This window comes from Micromys minutus (genome assembly GCF_963924665.1).
Source record: "Micromys minutus genome assembly, chromosome: X".
Classification (NCBI taxonomy): domain Eukaryota; kingdom Metazoa; phylum Chordata; class Mammalia; order Rodentia; family Muridae; genus Micromys; species Micromys minutus.
Genome location: NC_137970.1, coordinates 112,585,781 through 112,597,186, shown reverse-complemented (window position 1 = coordinate 112,597,186; position 11,406 = coordinate 112,585,781). Strand labels below are relative to the sequence as shown.

The window sequence follows — 11,406 nt, the reverse complement described above, 5'->3', positions numbered from 1 at the left end:
GGAGGCAGAGACAGGGGGATGTCTGAGATTGAGTCCAGCTTGGTCTGCAGAGGAAGTTCTAGGACAGCCAGAGAAATCCTGTCTCTGGAAAAGAAAAGGAGAGAAAGAGAGAAAAAAAATAACTCAAGGTTAAACTGTAATTTTCCGTCCACAGGGCAGATAAAAATTTAGAATGCAGAACCTGCTGTAGTAGCTCATGCCTGTAATCCCAGTACTTAGAAATTTGAGGCAGGAGGATAGCTGTGAGTTTCAAGCTTGATTCTGTCAGACTCTTACAGAGTCAGACTGTTCAGGAACTGCTAACTGCCCTATTTCAGCGTCCCAAATACTGGGATGAAATGTGTAGGTAAGCACTCCAACTGTCATCAGGGATTTTTTATTTGACAGTCTTAATCCTGAGGCACCTGACCCTGGTTCCACTTGTACACAAATCTAGCAGGTATTCAGTAATCATTCTATATGGATGATATTTTTTTGATGCAATCAAGTTGTTTTCACTTAACACTTGGCAGATTCTTCCAACGTATTACTGCTTAAGAAAATTTGGCCATTTATAGAGGAGCAATGAAAGTTCTTTGTTTCCTGTTTCTGTGTTGGCATTGTACTCGCTACCTTGCTTTTTCCATACAAAAGTTTTGCACCTTGCTTGACCTACTAGGTCACTCAATAAATTTACTTCTCTAGTCAATAAATCCCGTGCACTGCTTTAGCATAAAGCTAAAAGGCGCCTTGGAGGAGAATGGATGGGGGCAGGGCAACGGTTAAAATCTGGCACGGGCCAGAACTTTAAGAGACACAGGAAAGAGGCGGAGTGCCTAGTGAATGACAAAGGGGACAGCCAATGGAGAGTCTGGGAACCACTCCCTTCCCTCCCTTCGTGCTTCAAATTCTAAGCTTAATTTCCATCCGGGTTCTTCAGCCTCGTTCCCGGGTAGTATAAAGATTGCTGTCTCCTTTGTTCGCCCTCGTTGCGCAGTAGTCCTAGCGTCATTTCTGTTCCGCACTGGAAATCGGTAGCTGTCACTGGTGCTGCACTTGCTCGGAAGACCCTGTCGGCGAGCTCATAGGAGCTTGAGACCGTCGCAGTCCCCTCGGGTAGGACCTTCCTTTCCGTGACCTGTTTTTCATACAGACTTGTCATGTTAGGGCTGGATATCATTTGTTTCCCTGGAGATAGTGGTGGCGGGCGCCATTTTAAGACACCCAAAGGTGTCAACCTATTTAAAGCAGAACGGGTGGAAGCAGCACACCGAGGGGTCTGTTATCTGTGTGCGTCTCCCGGAGGTTTGGCTGTCCCCTGTCGCGGGAGGGCGGAGGGCGCAGCTTTGTAGGTGGGGCCGGACATGCAGGGACAGCTGGAGTAGCACCAGAATAACGTCCGTGCTAAGGATGGGCTGGTGGACAGATCTGCGGGTTCCTCTGCTCCTTGGCGGTAAGGGGAGGAAGCCTTCTGAGTTTTCATTGCCTCTGTCAATGCAAAAGTTAGTTCGCCCGGAGGTTTTTGGTGGTTCTGGGTTGGATCCAAGTGTCGCCATTTTGTCTTTAACACGCGGTTTTTAATGAGTCTTAATTAGGTGCCAGAACTGGAAAGGGGTGTTAAGAGTGTGTGATTCTGAGTTCCGTTATTTTCCGACTCTGGCACTTTTATCTTTTCAGTCAGATGACAATCTTTCCTTGATAGTCAGTCTTTCTAGAGGCAGCGACTTTGTCCTAAGTTAAAGATTTGCGCCTAAACTTAACTAGAAAATCTAAATTTGGAAAGGGCTTTACTTGGTGCGTCTGGCTTTTGACCTTGAATGAATAGGAAGTCTTTTATGCTGCGGGTTGGGGGCGGGCAGCAATAGTGTTTTAAAGATAAGGGGTCAATACTGTAGCCAGGTGTTGGAGGCCCCTCTGTTAATTACTACACTCTTAAAGCTGCAACTTTGTATTAAAAGTAAAATACATTTAAAATTAAAAGTAGCCTTTTCAAGTGTTGTAACTGTTCGTTGACTAAAAACAGTTAGGGCAGACGAACATGGTAAATTATGCAGGTCCTTTAAATCCTGTCAATGATAATTGTGCGGCACTGTTAGTCAAAGTATTTCAATCGGTTTTCTACTGCACTTGAGGTTTATTGATGTCCATAGTTACTAAAGAATAAAGATTTTAATAAAACATGAGCCATAATTAAGCTGCTCAATAAACTTTGGGGACTTTCTCCAGAGAGGTAATAAGACGATTTTTCAGCAGGCTCCCATCGGTTGAGAGGAAAGATGGTCGAAGCAGATCGCCCAGGGAAGCTCTTTATTGGTGGGCTTAATACAGAAACAAATGAGAAAGCCCTTGAGGCGGTGTTTGGCAAATATGGACGAATAGTGGAAGGTGAGTTTATTTAAAATTGGATGCTATATTAATATAATCAAAAGACAAGCTGTGATGAATTTGAACCCACTGATCATCTGAAATGATAAATGTACTTTGTCCTCTAAGAAGTTCTGAGCTTGCTTTTTGCAAATGTGCTCTGGTTATCTTTGTTTGAATGAAAGTAACCCCCTCAACTGTTTCAGTGCTTTTGATGAAGGACCGAGAAACCAATAAGTCAAGAGGATTCGCTTTTGTCACTTTTGAAAGCCCAGCAGATGCAAAGGATGCTGCCAGAGACATGAATGGAAAGGTATGGTTGTCTGGAAAGGGGTTTCTTGGTGACAAGAATAAGTGTTATCCAAGCCTTAGTCCAGAGCAGCAGTTTTTATTTTATGTATGCTTGCATATCCACAGACTTTTGATCACTGTCACTACTATCCTGAAATTTCTTTTATTGTCCTGGTTTTTTGAGTCAGCCTTGACTCAATGTATAGTCTTTTGTAGTCTTGACTATATATAGATCAGGCTGACCTCAAACTCAGGTCCTCTCTGGCGTGCTAGAAATAAAAGACCATGGCCAGTAACTAGTCTGAATTTTATTATTCCACAACCAAATATCATGGATAATGTTAAGGGTCACAAAAGCTAGCTCAGAGCAGTATATGATGATGTTAGGATACTGTGTATCTCTTAGAACGCATAAACCATAATTTGATAACATAGCTCTTTTTGTTTTGGTAACAACTTGAATACCTACTTATACTTTTATTTTCCTAAGGAGTAGTATAGTGAATCCCATGCATCTTGTAGAAATTATCTATAGAAATAGTATTTCCATCATTTCCTATATTTGGCAGATAAAACTATTTTAAAGGCCTCAAGTGGCATAGTAGTTTTTTTTTTCTTGATACAATTTAATTATTTTTTTCTCTTTGAAGTCCTTAGATGGAAAAGCCATCAAGGTGGAGCAAGCCACCAAACCATCATTTGAAAGTGGTAGACGTGGACTACCTCCACCAACAAGAAGCAGAGGTCCTCCTAGAGGTCTTCGAGGAGGAAGAGGAGGAAGTGGAGGAGCCAGAGGGCCCCCTTCACGGGGAGGACACATGGGTAATGATTGGCTTGGTGTTTTAAGTTAAGATATTGATCTACACTGGTGTGTGCATTCATTTTTCAAAGGCTAAAGCCTTTGAAATGGAGACTGCTCACGCATTATTAGTGTGGTGGTCGTGACCTGAAGGGAAAAATGTGGAAAAGCCCAAATTAAATTACAGTGCTAAAATTATGGACCACATAGTCTTACCAAAAAGGGGGGGGTGTCAGGATTGCTTACCCAGGCCCTTTTATCTTCCTAGTCTACAGGAGGTCTGGGTTTCTGAAACAAAGTCTCCCTTGTTAGTTGAGGCTGGTTCTGAACTCTTTTCATACTTTGTCTTGCTCAGTGGCAAATAAACCAAGCCTCCCCAACTAAGCAGAGAAGATAATGCTGTGATGCACGTGCACATGATTCTGTTTTTTTTTTTTTTCCCTTGAGGCAAATAGTTTTTTCTTGGGTTATTTTTTTAATTATAGTATTAATGTATTAATGTATTTTCTTTCTATTCTAATGTAGATGATGGTGGCTATTCCATGAATTTTACCATGAGTTCTTCGAGAGGACCTCTTCCAGTAAAAAGAGGACCACCACCACGAAGTGGAGGTCCTCCTCCTAAAAGATCAGCACCTTCAGGACCAGTTCGTAGCAGCAGTGGAATGGGAGGAAGAGGTAATTGTGGCATGCATTCAAATCTGGGCTGCTATGTTGAAGCCAGGCATGGTGGTACAAGTCCAGTCTCAGCACTGGGAGGGGGAGGTTGGGGGTGGTATAGGAGGATCCCCATGAGTTCAAGACCTATATGGGGCAACCTTTTTGTTTTTTTAAATGCTTGGCTCAGCGGGTAAAACATTTGCTATTCAAGAACAAGATCTTGAATCCAATCTCCATTCACACACAGAAAGTAGAAAAGGCATTGACAACAGAGTGGTCCTCTGACCTACATTTTCGCCACAACACACACATGCCCCCACCATAAACACACAGTAATATGTTTTGTTTAAATGCTTATGCCTAAGATTGATTGTGAGTGGGGGGCTGGAGAGATGGCTCAGTGGTTAGGAGCACTGACTGCTCTTCCAGAGGTCCTGAGTTCAATTCCCAGCAACCACATGGCGGCTCACAACCATCTGTAATGGGATCTGATTCCCTCTTCTGGTGTGTCTGAAGAGAGTGACAGTGTACTTATAAATAAATAAGTCTTTTAAAAATTTTATCAAAGGATTCTAGTTAATCTCATAATTAGTGAGCACTGAAATTATGCGACTGGGAAGCTTCCTGTCTTAGCTACATAGCATATTTGATTAAAGCACTGTTTTATAACCTGAGTCTAAGTAACTGCACTGTGGCTTGTCCATGGCTGGATTTTAATGATTCTTTTTTCTTTAAGCCCCTGTGTCACGTGGCAGAGATGCTTATGGAGGCCCGCCACGAAGAGAGCCCCTGCCTTCTCGGAGGGATGTTTATTTGTCCCCGAGAGATGATGGATATTCCACTAAAGACAGGTAACAGAAAAGTGCATTTTCTTTTATTAAGAATCACATTGAAAGAAAGCACAGCAGAAGCATACACCAAATTTTCTTTTTGCAGCTATTCAAGCAGAGACTATCCAAGTTCTCGAGATACACGAGATTATGCCCCACCACCAAGAGATTATACATACCGTGATTATGGTCATTCCAGTTCACGAGATGACTATCCATCAAGAGGCTATAGGTAAGTGGCTACTAATGTGGTTTTCGTATAAGAATTTTCTGTAACACTCCAAGCCTTGGGGGCTTGAGAGATAACTTACCTGTTAAAAGCACTTTACAAGTACTTCCAGCTACCCAAGTTCCATCCTTGACCCTGTGTAAAAGTGGAAGGGAGAGAAGAAATTTTGCATACAAAATAGTCTTTTGGCTGCTATGGGATCACTGTGGCATGCTCATTTCTTCTCTCGGACACAATTTATCTTTACGTTGGACAGGTTAAAAAAAAACATGAAATTTGAGACTTTGAAAGCACTGTTTTTTTTTTCTTGTTTTTGTTGTTGCTTTGGGTTTTTTGTTTAGGATTGGGTATTTTTAGAATGTATTATGAAATAACGAGACGGAAAAATAATGTGTATTTTAATTAAAACTTGCTTTTTATTTAGTGATAGGGATGGATACGGTCGGGACCGTGACTATGCAGATCATCCAAGTGGAGGTTCCTACAGAGATTCGTATGAGAGTTATGGTAAGATACCGGTTAAGGATCTTAACTATCACCAGCTTGAGGTTTTAGGTTCATGAGCTGGATTAATAGGCTGCGTGGTGCTTGCTTTTGAAGGGACATTTGCTTGCTTTCAAGGGGTAACTTTATCAGCTGTGCTTTTCCTAGTTTTGTGAAGGGTGTTTTGATTCTTTCCTTATTTCTTTTTCTTTTTTTTTGTTATTTTGTTTGTTCGATGGTTTCTTTTGAGGCTGTTCGCTTGCTCTGGAGGGGATTTTGCTTGCTTAAATTGGCAGCCTTATGTGTTTTCCCCCAACAGTGAAAATACAATTTAAAAATTTTATTAACCAGATCAAATATTTACCATTGCAATATGAAGGAAACTCAACAGTTCAAAAATTGCAACTTATCACTGGAAAGTGGCTGAGTGTCTACTCTAAAATAACAAGCTGTCTGGAATGTCCTCTTGAAATACACAACGTCTTCAGTCTTTTCAAACAAACATTAAAATCAATCCATTTCCATACCTCAGCAGATGAGCAATTCCCTCTTATGGCCAGCAATGGTAGAGTTTCAAACTTCCCAGTTGAGAAAGTAAACTTTGAATACAAAGAATTCTGTAAATTCAGATTTAAATGTTGTATATATACAATTTATAGTGTTGCCATATTACCTGACCATTGACCCTGCAGGTAACTCACGTAGTGCTCCACCTACACGAGGGCCCCCGCCATCTTATGGTGGAAGCAGTCGCTATGATGATTACAGCAGCTCACGTGACGGATATGGTGGAAGTCGAGACAGTTACTCAAGCAGCCGAAGTGATCTCTACTCAAGTGGTCGTGATCGCGTGGGCAGACAAGAACGAGGGCTTCCCCCTTCTATGGAAAGGGGGTACCCTCCTCCACGTGATTCCTACAGCAGTTCAAGCCGCGGAGCACCAAGAGGTGGTGGCCGTGGAGGAAGCCGATCTGATAGAGGGGGAGGCAGAAGCAGATACTAAGAACAAACAAAACTTTTGGACCAAAAAAAAATCCCCATTCAAAGAAACAAACAAACAAAAAAAAAATGGAAACTTTCTGTCATAAACTACCCAAGGACTACTAAAGGAAAAGTTGTATTACCTTTTTAAAATTTCCTGTTCTCCTTAATAATTTTTATGTTCTTGTGAGGGGAAAAAGTAAGACATGTTTAATTTTATTTGCTATTATGAGTTCCTTTCAACAAGCAAATGTTAGATGTGTAAGCCTTGACTTGTTACTAGTGTTGTAATTTTCCAAGTAAAAGTGTTCCTGAAGGCCACTTCCTGATTTTTCCCAGTAAATGAGGCAAGCAATCCCAAGATCTTCCACAAACATTTAGCCATCCTAGATGTCGTTTGGTCTCCATTGAGAGATGAATCACCTGCCTGTGCAGACAATATAGTCATTCGAGAGGGTTGGTTGGGTGTGATACTTTCAGGATTTCAGGGTGTCTTCCAACTGAAATCTCAATGTTCGCAGTATATATGTTAAAACAAACAAGCCTGAGATCAGATGCCTAGGGATGTACTATTTACCCAGAAACCCAACAAAAGCAAATGGATGCTGGCCATATTTTGCTTTTCTGCCATTTCCTTGGGAATCTACAAGAACCTCCCTTCCCCCTCCCCGAGTAAGACCATTTAAGTGTGTGTTAAACAACTACAAAATACTAAATAAAAAGTTTGGCCAAAATCAACCATGAAGCTGCAAAAACGATGCTTGCTCTTACTGTTTCAAATTTTTGCAACTCTGTAGTGTCTCACTTTTAAAGGAACAGCTTGATTGCAAAGGAGAAAATAGATAAGCAATGAAGTTATCTCCAACTTCCTAAAGGCTTATGACTTCTAAAAAGTGAATCTATCAGCATTCCACATCAGATTTAAAGCACCAAATGCCTGTGAAACAGCAAAGATGGTAAGCAAAGCAAACTAGTTTTTCCGTCTAAGTCGAAATTGAGCACTTACCTTCCTCATAGTACAGTGAAGCCTACTGTACTTCATGGCAATGGAAATGCCTTCTAGATTTAAAAAAAAAGCTTGGAAAAAACCCACAAATGTTCAATAGCATATTAGAAGTCCTCCAAATTCAACACTTGGATTTTTTTTAACGCATGTATGACACTTAGAGGCATTAATGCAGCCATTTTGTTTATCAGTATCAATCTGGGGACTGGGAGGGGGTGACTTTTTTTTTTTTTACATATTTTTGATGAAGACCTGTAAACATGCTTCATGTTTTGAATTTTTTTCAAATTAGTCTTTAGTCAATATAGGAAATGGCTTAGGATTGGGGTACCCCTGTCTGGCCCCAATAAGCCATTGCAAACTTGACCTTTAGTTGGATGCCTGACTTGTTTTAGTTCTATGAAACTACACTGTATGGAGAAAAAAAAATCTATTGCAAGTGGTCTTTAAAAAAGCAAAAAACCTGAGGCAGCATGACCCAGGTCCAGCCATGAAGTTGAAAACGATGCTCTTGAATATAGTAAACTTGAAGACCTCCAACTAAAAATCCTTAGACTGCACTTTTCCTTCAAATGTTTTGTCGGTTCAACTTATGGATTTAACCTGGCAGTGCATCATTGGAAAAGAATGAGAATCCATAAGCCATGCAACTTAACCATTTAAGCCATTCCAGTCCATCCCAAGCCAGTGAACCTTCCACCAATTAAGAGAAGTAGTAGAACATGAAATATGCATTAAGCTGCAAGTCTGAACTTGCCTGTTCATTCTGGAAAAGGGGGCGGGGGGGGGGGAGCAGTTATAGGCAAGTGTTCAAGAACTTCCTTTAGAGAAATAACTAGTTTTCATTTATGTAATTTTTGCAGGTTGAACCTAATTCTCATACAGACGTGGAGTGCTGATTGATTCACAGTAGATAAAGCTGGCAGTTAGGAACAACCAAATGCTCAGGTAAGTGTTGAAAGCAGTGTCCTCTGAAGGCTTAAATATTGTAGCTTTGTCGTGGTACAGCTGTGGTGTTCTCACCATGTAGACCTAGTCTCCAACGCAGGGATCCACCTGATGTTGTCTCCTGAATTCAAGGTGTGCTCCAGAATCAATATGGTTTGAATTTGCATTTCTATTCTGACCCCTAATTCATTTAAGAAATGGGTATAATGCTCAACTCTGGACATAACAGATGAAATTTTGACATGGAGCACCTACCCCATCTATTTTGAGTGAATGCATATAGTTGTATTTTTATCTAGAGTATCAGCAGTGTGGTAGTACTAGCTGTTTCTGAAAAGTTACTAAGAGCTCTTGCCTGCAGGAGTTCTTATTAAAAGAGCCTCTCTGATGGTTTGCTCTGTGAGCGATATTGTATGAATTGCATGCTGTTAGAGCTTGCTTATTTTCAATTGACCTAGTTAGGGATACAGCTGCTGCTGCAACTTCCAAATTTCATGGGCACAAGTAAGTGGCAGGGTATCTGATTGTAATGTGTCAAAGCTAATGCTTATAGTAGTGTGCTTGTAATGAATATGGCCACCTTTGGAAGATGGCACTTTAGAGCTAATACTTTCACTAACAAACCAAGGTTGAGGTACTTGGCATTGTAAAATTCTCCATAACTTGATCCTGTGCTTTTTTTCTTACAGAGTTGCTGAAGCAGAGGAATGCTGAGACTAAGCCACAGCACTTACTGACCCAGTGCTCATCAGAATTGGTTTGGTACAGGCAATAGATTTCTTTTGTCTTCAAGGGAGGGAGGCTGGTTAAACCTTAATTAGGGAGAGGAAATCACGTAAAATTGACCCAAATGGAAAGAGGGAGACTAATTGGTAAGTGGAGGCACCTGCCCAAGAAGTTCCAGTGACTCTTCATAGATGGTCCATAGTCCGGTCAAAGTAATGGTGCAACTCTGCAATTTAGAGATGATCACTGAGTACAAGAAAATTGAGTTAGCTGGGACTGTAATTCCATGGTGGTGTGCTTGCCTGAGTACCAGTGAGGCCTAGAGTTCACCCCTGGCAGCACACACAGAAACATTCCATTCTATCTGTATTCACTGATGTCTGATTTTCAGCAAGGCACGCATTTGAGTTGGCTCATCAGTAAGAAACATTAACAATTGTCCTGTAAAACTTACAAGGGGAAAAGCAATGCTAAGAAATGAGAGTAAACCGAAAACGTTGTTAGGCTAATGGAGAGCTTCACTGGAAACAAAAACAGGTCACTAGGTCACTGTAGTTTTATAAAGGTACTTTACCCTCAGGTCTTCAGGAAATGAATCATGATACAGCTATGGTTTACTGCTTTGGAAACTAAGAGCCAGTATTGTAAATGCAGATATTCTCAACAGAAGCAGGTTGAGTTACTGGGTCAACAAATTTTTCTTACAATTTGTTACAATACTGTTATAGTTGAGGGACTTTCAAGCCTTCCATACTCTGGTTCTTGACATTTTATATACATGTTTTAAAGGTAATTTGTCATGGGCAATACTAGACTAAATATGACTGCTAAATTCATAGTAGGGAGTAGGTAGAAAATTTCAAGAGACCTTTTTTGACAAATGGTAGAATATAGAACCAGCAGGCCTAAAATCTGAGATTAGAAAAAAATTAGCCATGATTCTTCTGGCTAAACTCTGGTTGTAGAAGAATTTGAATAATACAGAAGGTGTTGTGGTTTATTCAGTAGCTGAATGTAGTAGAACATAGGTATTAGAGATCGTTTTTTGGAATGTTTTGTATTGAAATCCAATAAAACTTGGATATGTATCTTTGTGGTGTTGGGTTCTTTTTTTAAGGCCTTTTTGTTAGTTAGAAACTCATTTTTGGCTTTTCAGGGTTTTTCCACCTAATTTTCCTCCCCAGATTTCAGTTCTGGGGCATGATTGGTATTTAAGCACAGGGACATCCAGAGACCCTGAGATGTGTGACCACTGGCCTTCCTCTACTATGCCAAGTTAAAACCTTAGGTAAACATGGTAATTCTTGTGCTCTCCTTAATCCCTAACCTAAAAAGTGAAATGAGAGCTATCATACCTAAGTAAAGCCTCATATTACCAATGATTTCCCCTGTCGCATCTACCTTGATTTCTTGCATATCTTGGAACACATTTTTTTTTTCCTTTTGATTTAGATTCCCCAAGGAAAGCTCCCAGCAGACCCTTACCTTGATGGGTATACCATACCCAGTGACTTAGAGTTTAAAATTGGGATTTTTGAGTGTGACCTCTGGGACTACTCATGTGTGCTCCATGATCCATCTGGCCTTCAGAACTGCTGTTTCTGGCTAGTTCTGTTTTCTATCTAGGCTGAAGTAGGGAATGGTTTTCCATTGAGCTTAAATACACAGTTTTGGCATTACCCCTCTCACCTGTAAAGGTTAATAATATGTAGCCCAGAAGAGATAATTATCAAGTGATATTATTTTCCATCAGTTTCCTCTTGTGTTATCTTGAGGGCTGGGCTTTGGTACCCAATACCTTCTGTTTCCCCTTTTGTCAGAGACTAAAATCTCTTACAAGCTGATTTTTTTTTCTCCAAGGTTAGTCATTTAATTTTTTAAATACATTATGATCAGTCACATAATTTTCTCATTCTGTTCACACTTTCCTCCATCCACACTCTACCATTAGCAACTATTTGAGTACCATGTATGACCTTATGTATAAGACCTTATTAATTAAATATATATCAGGGTTTTGTTTGTTTGACAAGGTTTTCTACATAGTCTGGCTGTCCTGGAGAGTCAGAGATTTCACCTGCTTCTGCCTGCTGAGTGCTAAGATTAAAGG

At 40.5% G+C, this 11,406-nt stretch overlaps 1 protein-coding gene across 3 annotated transcripts; it reads left to right on the top strand.

The window, feature by feature from the left end:
• The first annotated feature begins 937 nt into the window (after window positions 1-937).
• RBMX (RNA binding motif protein X-linked) lies at window positions 938-10,328 on the top strand. 3 transcript variants are annotated; one of them, XR_013974890.1, is made up of 11 exons: window positions 938-1,095; window positions 2,233-2,364; window positions 2,550-2,656; window positions 3,285-3,456; window positions 3,959-4,111; window positions 4,830-4,944; window positions 5,030-5,155; window positions 5,577-5,659; window positions 6,328-7,572; window positions 8,486-8,570; window positions 9,260-10,328. XR_013974890.1 is itself a non-coding variant. In XM_080910613.1 (9 exons), the coding sequence occupies exons 2-9, from the start codon at window positions 2,256-2,258 to the stop codon at window positions 6,636-6,638; spliced, it is 1,176 nt and encodes a 391-aa protein (XP_080766739.1). In that variant the 5' UTR covers window positions 938-1,095; window positions 2,233-2,255; the 3' UTR covers window positions 6,639-8,292. The 3 variants fall into 3 exon arrangements, 1 of the variants encoding a protein (XP_080766739.1); XR_013974891.1 differs by having other exon boundaries at window positions 2,230-2,364; XM_080910613.1 differs by lacking the exons at window positions 8,486-8,570; window positions 9,260-10,328 and having other exon boundaries at window positions 6,328-8,292.
• Window positions 10,329-11,406: the final 1,078 nt, after the last annotated feature.

Bases quoted from the DNA above. Each gene is read 5' to 3' on its own strand.
- RBMX (XM_080910613.1), top strand. From the start codon at position 2,256: ATGGTCGAAGCAGATCGCCCAGGGAAGCTCTTTATTGGTGGGCTTAAT. The intron at 4,112-4,829 runs GTAATTGTGGCA...TTTTTCTTTAAG, and splicing joins CAGTGGAATGGGAGGAAGAG to CCCCTGTGTCACGTGGCAGA. The intron at 4,945-5,029 runs GTAACAGAAAAG...TTCTTTTTGCAG, and splicing joins GGATATTCCACTAAAGACAG to CTATTCAAGCAGAGACTATC.